Genomic DNA, 27588 nt, shown 5'->3' with positions numbered 1-27588 from the left:
AAACAGCTCAGTTCAGATCCTTTCTAACCAAAGCCAGTTAAGGCTTCATGAGACCCTGTGAGTGGTGTGTCTTGAGCTACAGCAGTTGTTCATCTCCAGTTTGCAGCTACTGTCCTGACAAAACTGAGGATGTTTTGGGATCATGGTCTCCTTCAGCACACTGTTAATTGCAATCCAAAGATAAACAATTGTTTTGGATTGAGTGCTTGTCTACAGGCTTTTGGAAAGCATTTCCTGATCTCTCAAATAATTTAGGCATAACATAAATCTGTGATGGCCCAGGATTCCAGGGCATCCAGCTGCATAACTGGAGGGAAAAGTATCTATGTACCTTAAAATTTAACCATCTGAAATGCTGAGCAAATGGTACCATCCTGCACTTATGTACTTTCCCCAGACATAGCGGTGTTAGTGAATAAATGTGTTGTGATCTTAGGTTCATGATTGTTCTTCAGAAGTTTTTTATTGCATCACTGACCACCTGCAAGCTCTACCACTGTACTATTGTATTAATACCTAAATTCTAACCTGACTAAAGCTAGAGATGTTCCTGAAGATTTTGCATTGTCTTTTTTAAGCTTGAAAGAACCACTTTTCATTTATTTTTATTGTCTATTTGTTTTGAAAGCAACTCATATTTCTGAGGGTAGTAATTTTGTTAGTGTCACAAAAAAAAATAAAATTCTAAATTAGACCTAGAATTTCTGAGCAGAAAAATGAAGCTCTTGCTTTCAGTACCTGTGCTTCAGTAATCAAAATTTTTCAGTGTGTAAACACAGTACAACTTTACATAGTCAATTTGTTGGTACTTTTTGCTCTCTTCTGCTTTTAACTTTCTTTTTAGTTTTGTTTTGTGCTTAGATAATGGTTTTTTCCCCAGGTAATTATGAGAAGCATACTAGAATAGAATATAAGCTGACCAATAAGTTTACTTTTTTATTAACTAGATTACATGTTAATTAGAAAATTATGTATTCAAATGAATATTCCTAGTTAATTCTAATTAAAACAAGGAACCCCTGAGAGCTCAGCTTATTTGATCTGTAGATTTCAAACTTCACAGACTCATGGGCATGAAAATATTAAGTAATTTACTAGTGGCAATATCACACTAAATGCTGTACTCCCTACTGATTTTAGTTTTAGGTTTTTCTTTCCATGAAACTCAAAGCACTGTCAGAGAATCTTACAGGCAAACACTCCATGAGCCCTGGGTTGGAGACTGCACAATCAGAGTGTGCAAGAGGAGCTTTGACTTCTATTGCAGTGAACAGTGTAAAGAACAGTGTGCTGGAAAAAAAGCAGCTTTCAGCAGAACTGCATAGCAGAAAATGTACTGTCAAAAGAAAAATACGAATAACTGTGCTTTGAAACTAGAAAGCAATCTAAAAGTATAATGTTAGAGACACTGTTTGCTGGGGATTATTCATCTATTTAAGAAGAATGGTCTTTATCTTCTGTGAATTCTCTGTAACCACCATGGAAGAAATGGGATTTCCTGATTTTCCTAACAATGCATGCAAAGTGCTTTTTAAATGAGTTGGCCTAAATCCTCAGAAGTACTGGCATGCTCTGCCATGCAGAGACTTTTAGCTCTTGGTTAATTGTTCAGGTGCCCTACAGAAGGCACAAGAGGTTTTAAAGAAGCAGCGCTGTGCAGTTCATATTCTTCTACTTGATACTTGAGTATCAAACTTTAGTGTCAAAAGCAGCCATAGCATTCTTACATCTGGTTTAAGGTCAGCTTACAGCCTTATAATGGCTATTCATTTGCTGCTAGTTGGAAGAAGAGCACATTGATCAGACAGAAATTTGATCTGCAAATTGGATGTAGATGTTACTTGCTTTCGAATCTGTGACTTGGTGGAAAACTGCAAGATACAGCTTGAAGCCCTTGTTGTCTGTGGCAGCCTGTTCACTTGGCCTGCCACCTGTACCATCTTTTGAAACCTGTTAACCTCAACGGATTTGGACAGCTCACAATCCCACCTGGAGCACAACTTAGAGTCAGCCTTAACCATCTTGGAAGAATCCATCAGAGATCACTATTTTGGCTGAGATTGGCACCTGAAAATGACTGGAAAAGACATTCCTCTTTCCAGGCTCTTGCTATGACATTATCTAGGTATTGGTATATCATATTTCCACCTGTAACAGTGGGTAGAAAGCCCACCTCTGCAGACTGTGTTTGTTTCTGTACGTTACAAGGGCTCATTTAAGAGATAGATAATATAGTACTTCTGCCTTGGCAGGCATCTCTTGGAATTAATTTCCAATGCTCCACTCTTGGGAATCTAATTAAAAAAAAAATAAATTTGAAGGATGTCTTTTAAAGGTTTAAGTGACCTCCAGTGTGGTAGAATGTGAAAGGCTGTCCAATGAATGGCATCCAGGCAATCTGATACCTTCCAATGTGAAAAATGTTTTTCAGATAAGTAAAAATCATTTTTCTCCATTCTGTATTCAAAGCTTTTTTATAGCAGATCTTTGGTTCCATAGAATCAGGAGCAGAGAATTTCACTACAGCTGCCTCTCAGCACAGAAAATGGTAAGCTGTTTTCTGGCATTGCTCTTGCAGGCTACAGGGTCTTGGCTTGCCATTTGAAAGCAGCACATACATGATATTGTTTCTCAAGTATATAATGCCACCTGATTTTACTTCTGTCTTTGAGCAGTTTACAAATAGTAGTTTGTGGAATAGAAACTGTTCTTCCTGGAATGCAAATATTGAAGGATCAGGATCCAAAATTCTAACATTGTACATGAGCTATCTACGAGCATGAAGGTTGAATTTTACAGGAATTCCTCCAAAAAAAGAAATTTTTTGGTTTTTCTTGCTTTACATAGATTTTTTCACACAGGATAAAAAAATCCTTTGTGATCTATATTAAATATGCAGTTGCTTATCAGTCTATTTGTCACCAGTTTTTTGAATACATCTTCATATTTTTCCCCTAACACATGGAAAAAGTCTATTACTTGATTTTGTGCTTTATATTTAATTTCTGACTTCAACTTTTTATATAGCAAAAAGGTTTAGTTGGGATAAATGGATCAAAACAGTAGAAGATACTCAATTTTAGCTGGAATTCTAAAATTACAAGGATCAGAATTCAGACAATATTTTTAGGGCAACAAGTAGAATCAGGCTGAAAACAAGGAGAACAAACAAAAAAATTAAAGTTTTAAACCTACAGGGCCTCTAAATTTCTATTTTCTAATAATTTTTCTCTTAAGTAACGATCAAGGCATGCTGCTGTGTAAAATTTGCATGAAGGATTTGGCATTTAGGGTTTTTCTTCCACCTCCCAGAATCTGGAAAGCAAACCAAGAAGGAATAACTTGGTTTCCATTAATGTGAAGGCAAATATAAGTAAGAAAACATGTGGACTTCTATCTGGCAAAGCTAAATGTGAGGCTGGGTAACCGTCTCTCTTAGCAAATGTGTGTGTGCGCCTTCAAAAGAGGCTCATCCTTCACAAGTTACTGAGGTCTATTAGTAGTTTGTCTGACACCTACAAAGACATCAGCTATGTTTAGAAATGAGAACATCACACTTGGAAGCAGTGATCTAAATTACAGACCCCTTTAAAAATGATATGTCTATAAAGAATAATCAGTTGGTGTTCATCTTTTCTTTCTATCATCACTTTAATTTTCCAGTTTGAACTTGCTTCACACAGAAAGTACTCTGTGCTTTTTGGGGAAGAAACCCTGCCCCAGTACACAAAAGTAAAATGACAATAAAACCTATTGTCAGAGACTTTTGTAAGCAACTGTGATTGCAGCATAGATGGTTTACAATTATTTGTTCTGCTCATCATACCTGCGCTGCATCCATGGCTTGGGTCTCCCCAAACGTGAGAGCTCTGAGCACGTAGACTATTTTGCTTCTGCAGAGAATCCTGTATGTTTTGGCTCCAGTATCCAAGGTAAGACTAATGGCAAGGTATTGTAAACCACTCATTCATATTTTGGTTTTATTTTGTAATTGCTGCTGACTATGCTAATAATAAGGAGAAAACTGTATTTCTTTATTAGCTGCTGATTAAATTGTCTGATTGTGACTCATTCTGTTCATTCCTCTTCTGAAGAATGATACTAGGTATGAAGAAAAAGAGCAAATCATTTTGCCATAGAGTTACTGATACTTGGCCAAACTTTCCTGTATCCTTTAGAGATTCTTATGAACTTGAGTGTTAAAATGGTTTCTGCTCTGGGTTTCTAAGATATTCAGATGCTACTTTTACAAAATCATTTCAGTGATTATAGTTTAAAAGAACTTTCTGCTATAAATAAGGTCTTCAAAGGAGTCTTTTGTCTTTGAGGTTGGAAGAGATTAAAGAAATACTTAAGTAGCTTCCCTGCAGGGCAGATTTGGAAAAAAAGTTGAAGCTTCTGTTCTCTGCCCTCTTTTTACTAGGATAAAAGCTTTACTGAGGACAGAAGTAGTTTTTTTATGACTGTTCAGACAATTCACAGAAAGGGACACTTTATTTTTACTGCCTCTTGGTGTCTTCATGATTTCTAAAAAAATCATGAAATTGTTTGGTGATCCAGAATGACATGATTATTGGGAAAGGAAGATGGGAGTAGCCATGCTGTTTTAAAGTACCTACCAATGCTTCTGTAATTCTTGAGAATAATCCCATCAGTGTTGCTGGGTTCCCTCTCTAAGGAATGGCCATAGAAAATTTGCAGGTAGATTTATCTGTTTTAGGAAGAAAGTATTTGCTTCCTAGCTTCCTAGACTCCATTAACCAAGCTGACAAGATCTTGCTTGCAGAATGTGGTAGTGTACATGTCTACAGACTGTATTACTTGAAAGCACATTTCCAGTGGGCTTGTTTCCTGTAATAAATCTGAAGTCTCTGAAAAAAAACTTAGGTTGCAATCTGTCTGCATTTTCCCTGTTGTGCTTGTCTGTCCTGCCATCCCCTCTTTCCTCCGTTGGCGCTGTATCAATTCTACCAGTGTTCTTGGAGAAGATGCTTTAAGGGTCACAGGTGAATTAGTGCCAAATTCATGGTATTTCATTAGGCAATTTATTCTTCCTTTTTCTCCTTTAGGGTTTAGCACAGGATTAAAAGGAAGTCTGCCAGTAATTTGGTTTCAAAAATACTGTTGCACAATGAACCCATCCAGCCTGAGCATAAAATAGCAGTAATTTGCATTGTCCTCGTATCTTACAGTTCATTTCAAAGAAGTCTCACCGTTATATTATTCAATTCTTGTAATAGAGGAACTTCTTAATAGCATTACTCAAATGCAGTATTTTAATTAATTCAGAAGTCTTTTTTAATTTATTTTTATATTTGTAGACCAATTAAATTGCTGTTATTTGTGAATTTTCCAGGTCTTATTGAATTATCATTTCTGAGATGCAGTAGCATTTGACTTCTACAACTTAGTTTAAGCATCTCAATCATAGGTAGCATTGTTTCCATGTATTCCAGATTGTTAACGCTGAGGATATTCTGTTATGCCAAAATGTGGTAGAAAGTGATTTTCTGTCTTAGTATGATAGTAAGCTAAATAAGTCTTCCATATCTCATTGTTGCTTTTAAAAATTATGCTTTTTTAAAATTCCATTATTGTCCCAAAGCACTCAGAAATCTTATAGCAAGAAATGAGGACAGGTTCTGAGTAACATGGTCTAGTGTAAGGTGTCCCTACTCATGGCAGGAGGGGTGGAACTAGATGATCTCTAAGGTCTCTTCCAACCCAAAACATTCTATTGTTCTATGAATTATTGCAATTATCATTAATTGTATTTGTGAATGGTGTCAGAATATCTTTATTACTGGTATCAGTAAGTGAAATTTCCATGCTTCTCTATAAATATGTAGAAGAGGAGATGCAGAAGTAGAAGTAGAAAAAAGAGACAAAAAAATTAGGAGTAGTCCTTAAATGTTTAAAATTGATATGTATGCCATTCAAATTTCATTTGAAGTAAGAAAAAAATGTACAAAAAATGGAAATTTTAACTTATGAATTTTTTACTATGTGTAAGAAACTCCCAGGAGTCGTATTTAAATCAGTTTTAGAAGTGGTCAGATTTTAAAATATCACAAATGTTGAATCTGTTGATAGAGCCAGTGCTTATTTTTCATTGTTCTTCATGCATGTGGTTAGCACAGATGCAATAGATTTTTTTGAAACAACTGGAAATTATACAGAGAAACTGATAGACACCTCAGGGTTTTTCAGTTGCTGGTTAAATATTATTGAATACAGAATGAAGTATCATTTGAGTCTTCAAGAAAACACTGGAGAAAATACTATGCCATTAATGTAAGATCAAATCTAATAGAGTCAATTTACAGATGACTGAGGTGAAAAAGATGAAAAAATAAATCTAAGTATCACTCTACAGAATTCATTTTCTTCCTTTCAGTTAGAGAAGGCAGAAGCTATGTTTGGGTGGGTTTTGCACAGCAGAAGGCACAGATGGTATTGAATTTTAACAGCTGTCTTCCACTAAGAGTTACTTAAGAGTGGTAGTGTGGATGAATGTAGTTAATGTCTAGACAGTGAGAAATTTTTATTTTTACCCTTGTCTTTGTCCTTACTATTGCTAAAGTATTATGGCATTATAGAAAAACATCGATTGAATGGTGCATCTGGGAGCCATTTAGTCTAACTTCTACTCAAGCAGGACCAGTTTACATCAGATTGCTTAGATCCATGTCTATTTGAATTTAAAGTGTCTCCAAGCACTGCATTTACCAAAATCCAAATCAGACTCCAGTCAGCTCCCTCAGTACCTTTGCTCCCATTGCAGCTAATCCCATGGAGCTGTGTGTGTTCAGTTGCCTCAAGTGCTGCCCGGCTCCTTCCTCTACTGTGGGTAAAGTTTCACTCCCACAGACTTTGTAAATAGACTCTTGGACTGGAGAGAGACAAATTTGCCAACAAAACCCAAGACACAAAAGGACATTGAGTATCTTGGCCTTTCCCATGTTCTTTGTCACTAAGCTGTTCCCCACCCCACTGAGCAGCAGACATGTGCTTCTTTATATGTCCTTTGCTGCCAATGTACTTAAAGGAGCTTTTTTCCTTGTCCTTAATATCCTTTGATTATTTCTACTCCAGCTGAGCTTTTGCTTTTGTAGTTTCACTGCTCTACACTTGAGCAATGCCTCTGTTCCCCCAAGACACTTCCACCTTCTGGGTGATGCAGCTTAATAGGATTTTCAGGTGTCATTTCATAGACAACATTTTCCTTAGTCAGACTTAGTAATTTAAGTAGTTTCCTTAGTCATTTAAGTAGTCTGTGTTTGACTTTGGAACATGGTTACACATTTTTTTGCATTTATATATAGGAACAATGAATGAATATTCTAGCTAATTCTGTTTTCAACACTTTGTATGGACTGAAAGATGAAGGTGCACTAGTGCTGCGTTGTGGCTATGAACACATTGTATATTAGCCTTGTGAAAATCCTTTCAGCCTCAGCAAAATTATTGCCAGGATTGTGAAAGCCAAGAGAAAGTAGTGAGAGTGCTGGTAGCACAAGAGCCCTGAGAATGAAAGTGCCTTCAGACTGCGCTGGCTGGTCTAGCAGCTCCCAGATGCCTGGAAATGGGAGTCCTTTTCCCCAGGGCATCCTGTATCCATGGCAAGCTCCTCCTGGTTATCTAAAGAAAATAAGTCAGAAGAAATGAAAGAACACCTTCAGATAGGTGAATGTGTTGAACTGAGTGATGAATGCTAGGACTGGCACAGGAGAGAAAGGAGAACCATGTGGCTTGAAGCAGGGGAAAAGAGGAGGGAAGAAACTGTCCTCAAATTCTGGTTTTGTGCTTCAGCTACCCAATTTACTTCAGCAGAAGTATAAATGCATTAAATATTTTGTTCGTTTATACCTAATAACAACATCGAGCATCTTCTAAGATAAGTATGCTTATCTTAGTGACAAAAAGTTAACATAGTTAAAAGCACTAAAATTCCTATTACATTACAAAAATAACATTTTATAAGATAAAATACTTTCTACTACCCTTATCTAATAATGCTGTTCATTTTTATTTATGCTTTTTTGTGTTTTCCAGGCCATCTATGCTTTCCAAGGAAGCTGGTTCCAATGAGAAGTGGAGATTTCCTATTTGGCCAGAATGGAATGATGCAGACATCAATGCAGAAAAATGGGATACTGGAAAAGCTGGAAAAGAAAAACCTGGAAAAGGTCAAATTTCAGTAAGTTGTGTGACACATATTATTTCTATTTCATTTTTTATACTTGTATTTAATAGAGTATTTGCCACAACTTCTAAATAATGTGTTACTGATAAATATATTTATTTTCAATCATATGTTTTCAATATGTTTGAGTAGTTCCTTACTAAACTACAGTAATAAATTAGAAACAATTGTGCATTGTTTATTTGCTGCTTTTAAAATGATCTGTTAACATATCTGTGTGCACATTAATGGTTTAAAAAATACAACCCTCAAATCTATTTCATAGCATAACTAAACCTGGGGATGTGGGAACAGCTGAACTGTTGTAGTATGTCAGGGCACTGACACACTCCTCAGGGCACTGCAGTTTCTGTGGGCTCAAAAGGTTTCGTGCATTGGACTTTTTTATGGCAGAAATGGATGCTGAAATACTTACTTTTGTACACTGCAGTTTCTGGACATGTGAAACACTGTCTGCAGTTCTAGAATGTACAGAATGATTCGAAAGAATATTGTCATTTTGCAGAAAGTGAGCAGCTGCCAGATGTTGAAAAATTCCTGTTTTCCAACTTTGGAATGAATTAAAAATCTCATTGATTTTTACTCCTTCACACTGGTTATCATTGCAGAGTGTATGGGTCTTCTATACAGAGTAGTAGTAAATTTATTTCTTAAAAAAATTCTTAAACTCAGCACCTTAAATTTAAATTTAAAATGCAATAAATACAATGATTTATCACCTATTTCACATGCACATTCTGCATTGTTAATAAATTTATTCTGAATGTCCCCTTGTGTACTATGTTTATGTTTCCATTTATATTTCTAAATTATCTTTTTTATTATCCTAAGGTTGAATATATTATATTCCTATGGGGCCAAGGTATTGTTTTGAGAGAAGATATACATTCTGTACTGAAGACTGTCTTAACTTGTCAAGCAAATAGTTTTCCTTTGTGTCCTTCTCCTGTTCCTTTACCAATTTTGGTGTCTTTTGGGCTGTACTAAACATTTATCTAGCACTAATTTTCAGATCTACCAGACATTATTATCATACATAAACTTCAAATGAACTATATATTAAAACCTTTCTTCTATTTTAGCACAAGAGATCTTCTGAATTGTTTACTGGACTCTTCAGTTCTTCAGCTACAAGCTGTATGAAACATTGCTTCTTTTACATGTTTAAAGGAATTACATGCCAGTCACAGCAGATGAATTTACAGATGTAAAGTATTTTGTAATATGACCTCTTTTGATTCAAGCAGATAGTCAGAATTCAACATCAAATAGGTTCAGCTGGAAACAAAATTAGTAATGTCAACCAGAACCTTTAAGTACACTTGGAACATGAATATAAACAGTCCTATTTTCTTGTGTGGGTAAAGAAGTCAACCTGAAGTGATGTCTTTCCATGTAACACTGAAAGTCTTTTACCAACCACCTGAACACAATGCTCTCTCTTATAGCTGTGCACTGTGCTCCTGAGATTATGCATTTGATCTTGTCTTTGTCTTTTGTGCTCATTTCTTCCATGTCCTTCCTGTAGAACTGGTGGTTGAGACTCCAGTCCTTAGAGCATGAACCCCTGAGACTTGGCACTTGCCTCTTATAGCCACCTTAAATAAAAGACTAGTTTAAACTTGATAAGTTAAAACTTGATTTTTTCAGCCTGGACCTATAATATTCTGCTTCAAAAAATTTTTTGCACTAGTAAGCTAAAGAAAGGTTGTGTCTTTCCAGGTGTGGGGGTTTGTTTGTTTCTTTGTTTTTGTTTGTTTGGAGTCTTTTGGTTTTGTTTTGGTTTTGTTTTTTAACTTTGCATAGCATCATGTCATTCCCATCTGTCTCCTTTCTCTGGTTTATCTAGTGTTTAAGAGCTAAACTTTCCTGTTATGCCATGAAGTCAGGGTTGGATGTCTCTCAAAGCAGACTATAAACACTGTTAATACAGTTTTGTATTGTCCGGGCTCCAAGAAATTTTTTAAGCTTTCAGAAAAAAAAAAATAAAGTATTCCTAAAACATTCAATCCCTCCCCTCCTCCCCAGCTTCTCTTTTTTCCTTCAGGTACTGAAATAGGTTGTTGCAGATTATCATGTTGAAGGAACTTACACAATGAAAAAAAAATATGGGGAAAAAGTTATTTGGGGGTCTTTGGTTTGTGTTTGGTTTTTATGCTTTTCTGATGCACTTTGTTTTGTCTTTCTTTAATCATTAAGGACTCAGAGTATCACAGATTTTTGTTCCCGGCAACTCTTTCTCTGGTCTGTAGAAGACAGAGTGCACCATAGACTATGAAACACTCACAAATATATAATATGCCTAAAAACTGTTGAAAATCCAGGCACAAATAAAAAGCATTATCCATGTAACTGATAAGCTTCTCAGTCAGCACAACCTGTATCAGAGGCATGTCCCCATCCCACGTTGTGCCAGTAAGTAAACAGACAGCGTATATCCTCACGCCTTCTGTGCTCAGGGAGGATAAGCATCACTTAAAAATGCAACTTTGAAAACTGTATGAGCCTCTCTTTTTAATAGGCTAATTCACGCTGTATAATTATAGCTCTCTTTGGTTTCTATGGCAGTGCTAAATGCATGGAACATGAGTTTTTTGTTTCTTCATAATCACTTTAGATATTTACTTTCAGTGCTCAACTTAAAAGCTATAGAAATAAGTGAGTTAGAAAAAGTACATAGGAATAGCTTGGTTACAGAAGAGTAATTGACTTAAAAATTTAAGCTTTTTTGGAGATCTTTCTGAAAGGGGAAAAGAAAAAGAATAATTTCATGTAGACATCTTGGAAAGTGCAGACCATATAAGCTTCTCTGAATACTAGAGGTGGTGCATTTTTTGTGCTGCATTTTCATCTTGGGCTTTGGGCTTTTTTTTTTTTTTCGTTGTATATACTATTAGTTCTTTTTTATGCTATTTTGTTCCTTAAGTGAATTATCCTGTGAACAATATATTTTAAATCTCATGGAAGATAGAATACTCTAATTTTTAAAGATGGTCCATTTTTGTTCATGCATGTTTTGTGCAGCCTGCATTTGATGATCCTGAAGGGAAAATAAAGTTGCCAGCATCCTTAAAAGTGCATTCATGGAAACGTCCACAAGAGTTTTTAACAAAAGAGGTAAGAAACAAGCAAGGTCATGATGAAAAAATCCCAATTGCCTAACTTGTGAAAAGTGGAGTGAAATTAGCAGAGGAAGTTTATTCAACAGGTAAAAGCCACTTGACCATGCGGACAGTCCTGTCCTGGAGACCGGTGTACAAAAGGGCTCAGTGACCTGTGTGACAGCTCAGCTGTGCTGCTTGCATGGTCATGAAAGATGAAGGTGCACTAGTGCTGGTCTCCAGGACAGGACTGACTGCATGGTCAAGTGGCTTTTACCTATTGAACAAACTTCCTCTGCTGAGCCCTGGTACTGGAAACCCTGAGCCCAGGGTGAGCTCATACTGCTGATGGTGATGGAGGAGCCTGCAGGCAGCTCCTGCTCCTTTCTGGCAATTACATCACCTTCATCTCCTTGACTTTATCTAACCACAGCAGCAAGTTCTTCCTTTCATTTTACAGCAGAAATTGAGAGCAGGGTTATTTTCTTGTAAGAATATTCTTTCGTAGCTCAAATTGTATCATAGTTCAGCAAAACCAAAATGAATGGGATCTGCACAGAATGCTGACGGGATGACTCAGAGGCCTGCTGGATGCCACACAACACAGGTTTCTAAAAGGACATAACACTACCTATACTAATCCCATTCTTTACAGTTAGCATAATAATAGCATTCTCAATTATACTGTACAGAATCTGAGATTTAATTATTAATTAAATTTATTAATGGGATAAGACCACCATGGATCAGCACTTTCTGGTGCAAAACATCATGGTTGTGTATGCCCCCAAATCTGCTTCACTTTTTGACTGCCATGTTCATTTGGAAGACAACTGGACAGAGAGATGCCTTTCTGTTTTTTATAGATGCCTTCTATTTCTCTATTCTCAGTTCAGAATTACTCTCATGGCAGAAAAATTTCTATATGTTCCACCTGAGCAGGTGTCTGAAGTACTCATATTTGTCCTGAAACCATGAACTAGCTTTACCAGAACTACATTACTTTTTTTCACTTCAACTATCATATTTTTCTGGGCTACACAGAGTACATGTCTTTGACAGTAGTTGTCTGCAAGCATTTTAAAATTGTGCAAAACTTTAAAACTAATTGCAGAGAAAACAAACAGCCTCATATTTCAGAGGTAAGTGTTCTCCAATGCTGTTACCAATCTAAGGGTTTATGTGATTTGCTTCAGATCATATTTTGAAGTTTTAAAGCACTTGGACCACCCTTCCAACTTTTTCAGGGTTGTCAGTTTTCCTTTTGTCAGCTTGTCAGTTCCATTTTTTATTAACTAGACACTAAACAGAACTAAGTTTAATTTTTAATGGAGAGAGGGGGAGAGGTCAGAGGAGTAATTGACAAGACCAAAAGATTGGATAGGAAACACTGCCAAAATGCATAAACTGAGTGGAGGTATCTGAAAGATGAGGACAAGAGAGCTGGCAGCCCAGAAAGTCATGGAAACATGTATCTGTATTTAAAACAGCTTTTCAAATCTGTCTCTGGAGTATGATGAAGAAAGCATTTGTTTTCTTTAGGACCTGATTAAAACCTTGATGCTTCTTTTGGTCCAATATATTTTGAATCAACAAGCAATGATTACAAAAGATTTTATATAAAAATTAATATAAATGTCAAGTGATGAAAGGCTATTAAGAATTATTTGTTACCTGATATATTTTTAACTCTAAAAGAAAGCATAAACAAGCCAATATTGTGGTAATCAAAGAATCAAGCAATGAACACCAATACATGATGAGAGGCACAGATACATTTAGTTCAATAAACTGCAATCCCAGTCTGTTATTACTAAACTGCTTACAAAAAGGAAATGGGCTGTACAAGAAGAAAATATTCATGAACACAACATAATGCAGCCGAAGATATGATGAAGTTGCTGTTCAGACATTACCACTAACTGACCATGAGCAAATAAATCCCAGTGAACCCTGGTGAGTGGCTAAGGGAATCTCAAAGTATGAGACAGCATTATGATCATGATTTAAATGCAGAACTGCAAATATCTTAAGAAATTGAGGGCATCTCAATTTACTGATGTAATTATTAAATTTGATACTCTTTAAATCTCCTGGTAAAAATAATAATAATAATTTATTAAAAATCTGAACTTATATTTAAGGAAGTTGTATAAAGAAATACCAAACCATCTACAAGATGATCACTTCTAGTTTTCAAATGTGTAATGAATGCTTGCCAGATGTCCAACATTTTCATGTCCACTGCTGTTAAATGCTAATGTTAATTTAATTTTCTCCAGATAATTTAGTTATGGACCTAACTGATTTACTTTCTACTAGGTTCCTGTGATAGTCCAAAATGAAACCTCATTTGACCTTGTTTCAGCAAATGAGCACATATTTTGTTGTGAGGTAGGTGAAAATTCATTAAGATCCCTTAAAAAAAATTATTTCCTTTTTAGCTTTCTTTGACTTTTTGAATTTCACTCCAAATTCCTACAAAAAAGAAATATGTTGTGAGAAGTTTTTTAAGTGGAAAATGAATGAAGGGGATTAAGTTGCAAGAAATTATCTAGATTATTATAATTAGTGTTTATCTTTTTTAGAAGCTGAAAAATCAGTTATGGTGAGAGGTTTTCCAGCTGGATGATGTTGTCTAAAGAAAAGAGTAAATAAAGGCTATGTTATAAAGGATTTCTAATTTTTACTCAAACTTTCTGGAAGTCCTAGTGGGCCTGCATGTGTGTGCAAATGTCTGTGATCCAGTCTTTTCTCTCTCTCCAGAGCTGAATAAAGGTTTACTGAGTTCCTGCAGGTCATGGAAAAAATGTAAACCAGATGGAACCAAGTCATCTGAGTGCCTTACTGAATGTAGTATTACTTAATAATTTCTATTTCATTCAGTACATTAATGCAAATTCAAAATTCAGCACCAGAAATATAAAGGAAGAAGCACCAGAAAACAGGTCATGTCAATTTTCAAGTCTGAAAAACCACTAATTTATTCTAGGACAAGTTTCTTAGAATGTCCATAGAACCAATTATTAATTTTAGGGCACATTTCTTGTAGTAAAAGGTTTTTTTCATTCCAGTATACATAAATCCTTTTATAGTCCTTTTATGGTGTATACACTACTTTCACAATAAAAGGATATATCCTTTTATTGTGAAAGTACTGTATACATCATAAATCTGCATATCATAAAAACTCATGTATAAAACATGATTAGTTTAAGTTCTTATTTTAACAATTAAAGAATTTTAAGTATATTTAATAATTTAGGATTTCCTTTACTGAGTACAAATAATGACTATTTTAGCAGCTGGCTTTTAAAAAGCAATTAAACAAGTGAAAACTCACAAGCCCTGTAACATAATTTATTTTAAGATCATATTTCTTAGTTTGTCTTTGTTAAATGATTAATACCTTTATTTATATTGTGCCTTTACTTAGTTGCATGAAGTCTTGTGTTGTAGATAGTTATTGTAATGATTTTAAGAGAAGTTGTAACAGCGAAACTAATTTTTCCATTAAACTACAGCTGTATTTTTATGTCACTTTTTTATTTACAACAGGATCTAGTTTATTCTTCGATCATTATAGCTTCATATTTTTTTCAAAATCTGTTACTTGAAAAATCTCTTTTTTTCTATTTTTCTCTTGTTTTAGCTGATGAGATGGATTGTAAGTGAAATCTATGCTCTCTGGAGGATATATAATGAAAATTCCTTAAATAGTGAAACACCTACAGTTGTTTGGAAACCTTGGGAACACATTTATGGCTTATGTAAATCTGCCAAGGAACCCATAATAGTGTACAATAAATTTGGAAAATATGCATTGAAACTTTATTGGATGGTGAGTGGTTTCCTCCAACAATATAAAAATACGATGCAGCTAGCATGGCAAATTTTAATGGTTACTGGGCATACATTTTATTATTGAAAATACATAGATTTTTAGGAGTAGAAAAACTGACAAATTGTTGATTTGAATGTTTGTTAATTAAAATGTCTCTTACAGTTCATGTGATTGTTGCACAACTTGTGGCCTGATAGAAGTATTATTACCTGCAAAGGCAATATTTTATTTTTGTAGTTTTGTAGGTTTGATGCAAATGCTTAGTAGAGTCAAACATGTGGCCCACACCTCTGCTGTATTAGGCTGATTTTTTTCTTTTTATATTTAAGTAATTCAGTTGCCTGACTTTACAGAGCTATTTGTCTCTAAATGTGTTTAAAGATAGTTAGATACTTCCAGTGTGAAGACCATTTTCTGAAGAGGTACTGGTAAAATTAAAACATCCCAAGGGTTTCTAAAGATAATAGATAATTTCTTAACACATTTGGAAGTCAACAGGGAACACTTAATTGCATATTGAGCCTCATTTTAATAGAGAAATAGTAACATGTAAAAGAACTGACATCTAAAAGTTACCTATGTTGTTTGAGTTATTTCAGTTACATTTGCCTTTTGGAAACAGAAAATGTCACAGCATGCTAAGACCTATAACTAACCCTACTAAACTTCCAGTTGCCCAAAGCTGAAAATATTTCTGAGACAGTCAGTTGGAAACAAAAACTTGAAAGTGACCTTCTCTGTAAGGGGAACACTTACCTGATTTACATGCCTGTGCTTTCCTCACCCTTTACTATTGCCTTCACTTGTGGAATAACTTATATTTCATATAGAAATGAGTTCCATGAGTTTGAGAGGGCACAAATTGTATTGTCCAAGTTCCTCAGCAGAAGACTTTATTCTGTGTGTGAATTTAATGCTGCAGGTATTATGAATGCATGTGGTAAAAGACTACATTTTAAAGCATATCCAAGAGTTACCAGTGCTTCATTCTCTTTGTCACTTTTGTCACTTTTTGGTACACTCTTTGTCTTTTATTTTGTTCGGGCCTGTGTGTTTATTCAATTTTTTTTCCTCTGGGTATACAGCTGTATTTTACAGAAAGAAAAACAGGAAAAAAGAGGGTCACCTGTTGGATGTTTAAACAAAATGTGCAAATGAGGAAAGACAAATATCAGAAGAGACAGAGGAGAAATATATTTCATAGGAGAAAGTAGAAAAATAAATGAAAAAGAGTGCAAAAGGTGGAAGAATAATGAAATTATTTCACTAATGTTCTGCACTGAGTCCTGAAGACATTGTTGTACACAACATCAAACCTGTGGATAATAATTTTTTTTCACATATTTGACAAAATATATAAATTCCATCCTACGTTCTACTTTCACTTTGCCTTCCTGAGGTTTATTGAACTTGTAGTTATTTTTTTCTCACTTTTTTCATCTGTAGACCTGCCCCACTTTTTTATTTTTTTTTAATTTCTTTTCCTTTACTTATCAACTTGTTCTGGTCTCCCTAGTAAACTTCAGCAATTATTGGGAGAGGAGATGAATATGTTATCATATCCCTGACTAGGTCCTTTTCAAACTAGGGAAGTTTAGATATTTTGTTTTGGTTGTCACAAAATGGTTCTTATCCTTAAAAATATTAGCTTCTTTTATGATTTTTGAATATCTTTGATCTCTGGACTAAATTTTTTTTCTCCTTAGACCTGTAGAATTCATAGCATTAATCAGCTGTCATTTCAGCTTGAATCCATAGCTTAGTTACAAGCAGAGGACAATAGTTTTGCACTCTCTGATAACAAATGGTGAACACTTTAGTGATTTGGTCATTCTTCATCATTTTTTGGGTAAATTAAGAGAAGTATTTGCTATTGGCCCACCTATTTTCTATTATATCTTTATCACTAGGACAGAGAGTTTTATTTGAAGAATGGTAGACAAGACTATTTTGTGGAAAATTAGCTCAGTTTACTAATGAAGTATCTGGTATTGGAGATACAGTACTTTGTCTTACCTTTTGTTTCTTATCCTGGAAATACAGATTTTTTTTTTTTAAATACACATATCTATATTTTTCTATTTTTTTTTTACATTTGATCATTTTGTGTTGTTTAGTATTGTGTTCTACAAAATAGTGTTGTAGTGTGTAACAGGAGACTAACTGCAGTCAGTATTCCCAGGTAGTTTTTGGGAAGCAAGGGGGACTGCTTATGTCACAAGTATTTTCCAGACTGATATCTAAAGAGACATTTTAAAAACTGCTATCTTAGTTAAGCCTTTTTTTAATCATTAGTGTTTCTCAGGCATCTGTCATGGCAGCTGAAGAAACAGTGCTGAATGCATGCACATGATGCACTACACATATGAGATGAAATATATTTGGAAATAGCAGCAATTAGATTAATCTCTGGAACAAATAAGTCAGAACAGTAAGAAAATGCTATGAATGCTGTTTCCATGTTTCTCATAAATTATGTGAGAACTTTTTTTAAAGCCATCTGTGATGTAAATCGAGTTACAGTAGAATTGGTATCTTGGGAAAGCATTAAAAGTTCTCTTGCATACTCTTTACTTGCCAGACCACAAACTAATTATTTTCTTTCTGCTTTTCTCCCCTTCCCCTATCACAGGGGTGCTGGAGAAAGATCATTGTGGATGACACTATGCCTTTCAGTGAAGAGGAGAATTTATTATTGCCAGCTACAACCAGCCAAAATGAACTTTGGCCAATGTTGCTGTCCAAAGCTATAATTAAGTTAGCAAATACTAGGTATGTTTTGTCATTTCACTTTTGGTTTGTTTTGTGAAGTCACATGGTAACAGAAAAAAGTTGGTTTAGTATACTAAGAAATGTATTTTGCTACGTTTTGTAATGACAGTTATGCACTTCCAAAAGCTGACACTGCAAATCGGTAAAACAAAATCCTCTACAGCTACAGAAGGCACAGAATTCATTTTTAGATGTGTTTGCAAATTTATTCACAGAAAACTTACAAAGAAACTGGAGCACTCTCATTATTTGCTTCATTTGTTTGACTATATTCCTGACAACTTCACATGTGGCTTCCTGCCAAACAGAAGTACCTGTGAACTGTTAATGAAATTGTTATTGTGAGCCTTGACCAATATTGACTCAACTGATGTTGAAAGCAGAGTTTTGTGAGCTTCTTTTGATACCTTTGCTACAGTTGTGCCGTTGTGTACAGTGATCTACTTCCCTAGAACTGTCTGGAAAAGTAGAAGGTGGCCTATGATGCAGTAATTGACAATTATGGCTATGGGTTCCTATGGAACGATGAATGAAAATCAATAGTTTAAATGAATAAGTTTGAGAAAATAATTCAAAACACACATCTGGGTAGCGAAGCTTCCCTGTTTTTGTCATATCAAGTTATGTTTGCCAGAAGAGTCACCAAAAGTATATTGACACAGGCTAAGGCGTTGCCAAGAGGTGCCTGTTAGGAAACCCTGCTTGCAGGAATGTGGTTGACATACTGCATTTCTCCAGAGCACAAGGGTTAGCCATACAAGTGCTGGCATCTTTGGCCTTGGTCCTCTCAGGAAACCTCTCCAGAGAGTAGCAGTGCCAGTTTGAAAGAGTGAACTTTGCTGGAGTGGAAGTGAACCAGCCAGAGTGAACCAGCTTGTTCAGAATAACCTGGGAGCTAGAGAAGCTGCTAGCAAATGTAAGTTATAGAATCATAACCCTGTTTTAGCACAAGGAATTTCAAACCCACATCTCCAACCCTGCAACTGTGTGCAAGTATACATAGTATGCTTGCTAACAAAGGTGAAAAGAATGCCATTGTTCCAGAGGGAGCACTAAAATAATGGACCTGATGTGAATGCTTTGACTTTGTAGGGGAGTAGTCAGCAGTGGTTTGGAAAACTCCTAAAATTGCAAGTAATTACTTGTTTTTCATCAAACTATTCTCTGTATGATCTTATTCCTTATTACGTGGTCTTACTACAGAAAGTAATGTAGACTAGAGGGTTTACTGCAGTTGGTAACATTATAATTGTAAAAAGTCTGCTTTTGTCTTATAGTATATATGCAACTGGAAGAAGGGAGATGGAAGAATTTACAGTTATGCAAACACTGACTGGATGGATACCAGAAGTTATTCCTATCCAGTAAGTTCTTTTGTTAAACAATTTATGTGTCAGTTTTTTAATATTTAATTCTGTAAGGCATTATGAAAAATAAAGCTAAGCCCTAGAAGTTCTTCACCATCAATTTTGGAAAGTGAATGGTTTATAGTTCAGGCACTTGGGTAATGTACCTTTGAGAAATGCAATTTTATTGTGTTTTTCTTTGTAAGTCATACAGTTTTTTGTAAAGCTATTTATCATGCTGATGCCTATTCTTTATAAATTAATTTAACTAATATTAAACAGCAAAAGGAAAACAAGGTTAGAGAAATCTGTTGAATTTAGTATGCAGTATTAAAATGTCTGCTGATAATAATAATTTTATATCTGAATATACCATAGAAAGTATATATCATGAATATGAAGTAATCAGTGTCAGCTAGTATGCTGTTTGCACCCTTCAAATTGTAACAGTTGGCGGACTTCTAGTTTCAACAAAAAATAGTGTTTCCTAACTATAATAACATTTTTTTTGTTTCCTATGTGTTTTATGTTCAATTTTTATTTTTAAAGAAAGACATTCTGATTTTCAGCTTGATACTCTTTTTACTAAATTAATTACCCAGCTACTGATACTAAATATTTAGATTTTTTCTTTTGACTTATACCTTTTTTTGCCTTTTGTTATATAAATTCAAATGAAAATCTAGATAACAAATAGTTATGGTTTATATATAATTTACTTAGATATTCTTGTTTATTTATAACCATATTTTGCTAATAAATAATTCCAGTCAAAGAATATTTTATTCAAATTTTCAGTAATTTTTATGTCTCAAGCTACGCTTGCAATTTAGGTTTTTGATATATTTGTGTCCTACAGTAGTGTGTATGTAGCTCATGGACTTAAAAATCTAAGTAGCCTAAATTTTATTTCTTTCTATAGTTAGTTTTACAACTTCAACAGCAAAAAACAGTATTCACTTACTACAAATACATTATATTGTGGAATATGAGAATGTGAATACTACAGAGTCTTTGGAATTGTAGTCTAAGATGACTTTATCTCATTTTACAATCACTATTTCATTTTTTAAAAAAAAGTTGAATGCAGTTAGCTTGAATGAGACTCTGCATGACCCTGTTTGAGATTATTTCTGGAATGACTTTCTGTGGAAGATTAACATGACAGCAACTGTTACATCATATCAAAAACTTTCCAGTTTGGAAGTACCTTTGGGTACCCTGCATGACTCTGCATGACCCCTCAAACAGGGTCATGCAGAGTCTCATTTGGGACGCTTTTTAATACACAGAGATAGAATCACACTATTATATGGTGTAGTTGTAAAGTAGTCTGCAAATTTCTCTGTCACAACTTGTATCTACCAAAAATCTTGAGAAAGGATGCTTTATTTGCATGCATCTCTAACCACCATCTCTTTTTTTATGGGCCTTTCATAAGCTGTCTCAACAAATATTTCTGATACAGAGGGTGTTGTATCTTCTAAAATAACTCAGTAGCATTTTTTAGAGTTGGACTGTCAGTTGTGGTATAGTGCTGTCTAAATTTCTTCTCTTTTTTGGAAATATCTCTACCATTGACATATACATTTGTGTTTTCTCTTAAAGGCCTGAATACTTGGACAAAGTTTGGGGCTTTTTGAAAGAGATTGTGCCAGAATTCACATTGCCAGAGAGAAAGTCTCCAGAACTTGAGATTACTCAGGATGATACAAAAACTGAAGAAACCAGGGACTCAGAGTTAAAAAGTGAACAGTCATCTGTGAATAAGCTGCCAGATTCAACTGAGAGAGCAGAGACAGCCGGTAACATTAGCAAAGGTCTGTAATTTCACACAGTCTAATCTTTGTAGGCCAAGCTTAAATAAAGTTAGCATTATCTCTGTTTCAAATAAGTATATTTTGCATATATTGCCACATACAACTCTGTGGGTTTGTTGTTTCGCCAAACATGTTGCAATGATGTATATTCAAAATACTTTTTTTTAGCTATAGATGTCATGAAAAGCAGTACTAGTATTTTATTTTATAAAAATAGTTTCCCTTTCTGGCAGAGATTTTTTCAGCTTCATGTCACAGTCATTTCTCTAAAATCGAGTTCCTTGCAGAGAGATACCAATCAGAGAGGTCACAGTTTCTCCAAAGGCAACACTGCTCTGACCATCAATTAATTATATACTTCATAATGGGTGTTGTAAAGTGTGATTATCTACGCAGTTATGACAAATATGTTCTAACATCTACCTGCATTTTTATTTATTGCAATTTTTATTTTATTCTGTTATGTATATGCAATAATTTTCTTTAAGAGCTGTTAATTCTATTTACATTTAAATTTAAAAATTTAGATTTATAAACCAGTTTGTTCCAGTATATTCTTCTTCTTTTTTTTATTTGAGAATGAGTTTTCTTAGTTGCTGTTTTTAACTTGAAGTCATGGGTGCATTTCACAACACTTCTCATGCCTTTGGAGAGTACAAATCACATGCTAAAATTTCTATTTCTTCCTAGATTTTCAGAAAAATCACTGACTTCCTCGCTTTGAATCCAAATATTATGTCCCAATGTCTAAAGTGTTATAAAAGTCTTAGAAGTTACCTGTCTGAGGTAGTATTCTCTCTTCTTAGGAAATACTGCTATAATTTTCACCCAGCCATCAGTGGGGTAGATATTTCAGAGTTTGGATTGGACATGTCAGTAGCAATAGCACTGTTGTTCATCCAACAGGGTGCTGTCATTTTTTTCCCTTAAAACTAAGTAAATGTAATCATGCCTAAGACTTAAAAATTCATTAGTAACTGAAATAGCTAAGAATCAGGGAGCCATTGTGTCTGATACAGCTCTGTAATCTCCAACTCTGAGGCTAAAAACTTTGTTGAGATGTTCTGTTGATGTTTGAGATTAATGTTTGGATGACACAAAGCCATCCATGTCACCATGAGGGATAAGGACCTGGGGATCCTGGTGGACAACAAGCTGTCCCAGAGTCAGCAGTGTTCCCTGGGGGTCAAGAAGGCCAATGATGTCCTGGGATACATTAAGAAGAGCAGTCCTATCAGAGCAAGGGAGCTGATCCTGCCCCTTCCCTCAGTCTGTATCTGGAATGCTGTGTCCAGTCCTGGACTGTTCAGCACATTACAGACATGAAGCTCCTGAGTGAGTCCAGCAGAGAGGGCAATGAAGATCACTGGGAGACTGGAACATCCTGACGAGGCAAGACTGGGGAAGCTAGGCCTATTCAGCTTTGTGAAGAGACAGCTGAGAGGGGACCTCATCAATGTGTATAAGTATCTAAAAGAAGGGTTCCAAGAAGATGAAACCAGGCCCTGCTCCATGGTGCTGAACAATATCAAAAGAGGCAATGGGTGAAAACTGGTGCAAAAGAAGCTCCACCTGAGCATAAGGTAGTACTTCTTTACTGTGTGAGTGACTGAGCAGTGGAACACATTGCCTGGAGAGGTGGTAGATTTTCCCTCTCTGGGAATTGCTTTAAACTGGAGATATTCAAGAATTGTCTGGATGCAGTCCTGTGCCATGTGCTCTAGTATGACCCTGGTGGAACAGGGAGGTTAGACCAGATGACCCACTGTGATCCTTTTCCTCCTGAAGCATTCTGTGATTCTGTGAAGCTGTATTGTGCAGCTGACACAAAGGAAGGAAGGAATGTCATCCAAAAGGACTTGGACAAACTTGAGAATTGGACCTATGAGAATCTAATGAGGTTCAGAAAGTCCAAGTGCAAGGTGCTGCACCTGGATTGAGACAATCTGAGGCATGAGTGCAGACTGGAAGAAGAACTGAGAGCAGGCCTGTGGAGAAGGACATGGGGGATCTGGTGGATGAGAGGCAGTACATGAGCCAAGAGTCTGTGCTCACAGCCCAGAAAGGCAGCTGTATCCTAGGCTGCATCCAAAGCAGTGTGGCCAGCAGGATAAGGAAGGTGAGTCTCCCCCTCTACTCTGCTCTTGTGAGACCCCAACCTGGAGTGCAGCACCCAGCTCTGGGGTCCCAGCACAAGAAAGACGTGATCCTGTTAGAATGAGTCCAAAGGAGGGCTACTAAGATGATCAGAGGGCTGGAGAACCTTTCCTATGAAGGCAGTCAGAGAGCTGGGATTGTTCAGCCTAGACAAGAGAAAGCTTCAGGGAGAACGCCTTATAGCACCTTCCAGGACTTAGAGGGTCCTACCAGAGAGCTGCAACAGGACTTTTTACAAGGGCATGTAGTGGTAGAACAAGAGTGAATGGCTTTAAACTCACAGAGAGCAGGTTTAGATTGAGTGTTAGAAGGAAATTCTTTCTGACAATAGGAAGTTCCTGACACAGATTACCCAAACAAGTTCTGGTTGCCCAGTACATGGAAGAGTTCAAGGCCAGGATGGGACTTTGAGCAACCTGCTCTAATGGAAGGTGTCCCTGACCACAGCAGGGGGGTTGGAACTAGATGATCTTTAAGGTCCTTTCCAACCCAAGCCATTCCATGATTCTATGATTTTTTTTTTAATGCATTTAAGAAGTCTTTTCCTGTAAGTTCTAAGACTTCAGAGAATGTTTCATCTGTGGAAGACTTTCTTCTTCCATGTCCATTGGGAATCTATGCATTGCCTATATGACTTTGGGGTTTTTTTTGTAATTACTAATGCATGAGAGCAAGGATAGGAAGAAAATATTTGGCACAGTGCCAGAAATACAATGGTATCTTATATTGCAGTAAGGACATAAAAATTGTGCAATAACTAAAAGGTGGGACTGAAGCCATTCTGGCTCCTTCTCAATAAATCTTCATTTACATCTTAAAGACTACTTTTTTATTTTTATTTATTTTAATTAAATTACATTAGTTTTTTTATTGTAGCTCAACTCTTGACTTCAAAGAGTTTGTGATTGATTGTTTTTAAAATTTATCTAAAATCTTATTGAAGCATTTGCACTGTATGACATTTGATGACTGAAAGTTTTTATCTTAGAAAGAAAAATATTTAATCTTTATTTTGCCTAATAGAAAAAGCAGAGCAGAAAAAAGTAGGAAAGAAAAAAGGAGGAGAGAAAGAAAAAGGCAAGTCTACAGGAAAGTTGGCAAAAGCCCAAGGCCTTCAGGACTTAACTGAAAGTAAGTCCTATTGTTTTGAAGATAAAAATACAGACAGGAGTTACATGTAAAACAAAAGTATTTGCTTTAATTTTGTTTTGAACTTAACTGGGGGGAGGTTGCATTTACTTTTGGTTTTATTTAAATTGTAGTTATTTATAGCTCACATTACACACTGAAGTCATTCTAATCTATTCTGCAACATAGATTAAAAATAGTATATTGCAGTACTTTGTTTTAGTGGCAAACTGTCTTACAGTTGTTCTGTGTTTAAAAAACAGCAGTCCTTCCTCTTTTGTAATTTATTTGTTCAATATCCACTTTATACACAAAATTGCGATTGGAAAAAGCAGGAATGCTTCTTTGTTGAAGGGCAGGGGAGCCCGGGCAGGAGGGGTGGAAGAAATGTTTGTTAAAATTCATTCCATGATGTAAATATAATTTTTTTTAAATCTTTGTCCAGGAAATACATAGTGGTGAATTTGATTTCTGTATTGATATATTCGTAAGAGCATAAAAATTAAGTAAATTCTTGCTTTGTGCATTTATATTTAATGCTGAAGCAAACAAACAAACAAAATACCTCAAGGAAATACATTTTAAGCAAATCACAAGTTAATACTAATTAGACAGCTAAACCATCAACCAAAATATTTCAAATTTATTAGCTTAAACTATGGAAGATTTTCACAAATGTACATTAAGCTTACATGCTCTTGACTTTGTTTATGTTTGGATACATGTGGCATTTCCATGTGACTAGCAGCAAAAACCATTCTTTAACTAGAATGATTTGCAGTTGCAAATCAGTAGGTGAGAATAGGTATAACATCTTCCTAAGGGAAATAACTGCAAAGTAAAAATGAAATTTACCACATAAATGGTACTCCTGCTTCTTGATTTGAATCCTGATTAAAATTAGTGATTTAAATAATTTTAAACTGCAGCAAACCAAGATTATGGTTTGTCTTCAGCAAATAGATTTATTTAAACTCCTACCTTATATACCACTAAATGAGTTAAACAGCAATAAATTTTAAAATATATTGCAGGAATGTAGTTTGCTTTAGTGCAGCAGGTGTGGAATAGGAAAATGAGGTGTTTCATGTGAATATAAGTACAGTGACTAAGTAGTACTCAAGCATGTAACGGAGAAAAGAAAGCGACAGGGAAGCAAAAGGATCTAAGATATGTATTCTAGAAAGTGTGCAAAAGGAGTGAAAGAGCATTTAAAAAAAAGGAGGCAGTGCTTCCATATGAAAAGTGACATGATATTTAGATCTTTATCCTGCCACTTAAAGCACAGTTTATGCTTTTTTGTGAAAGACAGATAGTGTCCTGTGAAGAGGTTATTTAGAAAGATTAATTCAGGTCTCAAATGCACAGATAAGAGAAATCTTTGATCCTATGTTTGAATCAAAAAAGACTTTTGGAGAAGAGTAAGAGCTAGGTATCTTTATAGTAACAGAGCAAATTTAAAATTATTAGACTGAAAAAAAAAAAAAGGAATTGAAGTTTGAAATAATACTGAATTATGATGCATTTTTGTTGTGAGAGTGTAGCCAAAAGAGGGAAATCTTAAAGGCTTTATGAGACACGTGGTCTGCAGAGTGGCCCAGGACAGTGCATAAAATAACATCTCAAACTAGTTCTTGATTCAAAGTCAGATTCCAGAGGCAGAAGTTGTGAAAAGTTCCTGAATTGTTCTGGTAGAGTTTTGTAACAAGGACTCAACTTAATATAGCAAAATTTTTTTCTTTTCTTTTTTTTTTCTTTTTTTTTTTTTTCATTTTAAGTGATTTGAAAAGTGGTTTACTCCCATCATGATAAAAGTGCTTATTTCCCATCTGCACGCTTTCACTCTACCTGCTGACTGTTGATTTCAAGGAAACTTCTTTGTGATAAATATGGACTATTTCTAAAGAGATATTCAACTGCTCCAGATATTATTTATATTTGACTTGTAAAATTGCAATACCTTCTGTATTCATTGCATTGTATATTAATGACCTTTTTATTCATGACACAGTGAAGTACCAGTTACTGCTAATTACTTGGAAACTTCTCTTACAGGCTTTTGATTTTGTGTGGACTATAATGTTGTCATGGATTGATGCTGTCTGGCAGCTAAGCCACCACCCATCCACCTGGTCACTCCTCACAGTGGGATGGGGCAGAGAATGAGGACTGAACCCTTTGCCCACGCCCAGTGTTCTTGCTGGGGTGGTGGAGTGAGAAACAGAGGATTTATTGGTGTGTGAGCTTGGCTCAGCTGTCACTGACATACTGTGTGTTTCCCCCAGCACTTTGGTGATGTACCTAAAACAGCACCACAAGGGCTGCCCTGATGAAAGCTCAATCCCAGCCAGATCCAGTACAAACATATGCAATTATGAATCACTTGCACAGTCAGACCAATGCCTGCTGCACCCCATAAACACAGTATGATCATTGAAGCATTGAACTTGTTTCTCTGTTCATCCAGTTGTGTGGATCCAGCTAATAACAAGCCCTTGATATGGTCAGTCTGAACTCTTCCTGAGAGCAGCCAACTTAGTCTTTGATAAAGGACTTATCTGAATGACTTTGATCTGACTTTATCAATCAGTCTTCGGGAAGTTCTGGCAGACAATTCATGTGTTCCTACTGATCCATTTTAGTATAAAAATCTGTACTTTTCCACTCAGCAGCTTTTTCTTCTGGTAGCAACGCTTTCATGCGTAGGGTATCTCCCTGTTTTATGAGCAATTTTTACACTGAAATGATAAGAAATGATGATATGATATGATATGATATGATATGATATGATATGATAGATATGATATGAGATAAGGTACTGTGAGGTGAGAGTCTGAAGTGACGCAGGGTCCCCAGGCAGGTGCGAAGGAGATCTGTTTTATGGTAAAAAACAGGAAGATTGTGCAGTCAGGCCTTTATCAGTTACATACTTTTAAATCATAACAGACATAATTCAACCAACCACCACACACCATGGTGTGAACACGTGGTGGTGACATACCTTGTTTTTCTGCCTCTAATTCAGCTGAGTCACTTTTCCATAGTCCTTTTCTGCTTAGCTTAAGTACCAGGCCTGAGCCATGATTTTACCAGGCCTTCCCTTTGTAAGGTTTTACCTATATGCAAAAAGGTGCTCAATCACCTTGTTCCTATAAAGAATCACCACTTTGCTTGTATTTAGGTTTCCAAACTACTGAGTTTCTTAATAATTTCT

The 27588-nt window shown here is 35.6% G+C and overlaps 1 protein-coding gene across 4 annotated transcripts in view; it reads left to right on the top strand.

Annotated features, from left to right (window-relative positions):
• The window catches only part of ADGB (androglobin), a 99390-nt gene that overhangs the window by 4931 nt on the left and 66871 nt on the right, over nt 1-27588 (top strand). For 2 of the 4 annotated variants that reach the window (XM_074537581.1, XM_074537579.1), the window contains exons 2-9: nt 8056-8200; nt 11231-11323; nt 13630-13701; nt 14960-15148; nt 17784-17923; nt 19201-19287; nt 20878-21089; nt 24270-24377. In XM_074537581.1, coding sequence (XP_074393682.1) covers nt 8056-8200; nt 11231-11323; nt 13630-13701; nt 14960-15148; nt 17784-17923; nt 19201-19287; nt 20878-21089; nt 24270-24377 — 1046 coding nt within the window. The remainder of the gene's footprint in view (nt 1-8055; nt 8201-11230; nt 11324-13629; nt 13702-14959; nt 15149-17783; nt 17924-19200; nt 19288-20877; nt 21090-24269; nt 24378-27588) is intronic. The other 2 variants (XM_074537580.1, XM_026794842.2) reach the window with 1 other exon arrangement.

The sequence above is a fragment of the Zonotrichia albicollis genome, chromosome 3 (genome assembly GCF_047830755.1).
Source record: "Zonotrichia albicollis isolate bZonAlb1 chromosome 3, bZonAlb1.hap1, whole genome shotgun sequence".
Lineage (NCBI taxonomy): Eukaryota > Metazoa > Chordata > Aves > Passeriformes > Passerellidae > Zonotrichia > Zonotrichia albicollis.
The sequence above is the reverse complement of the archived record's forward strand: the minus strand, read 5'-3'. Positions and strand labels throughout refer to the sequence as shown.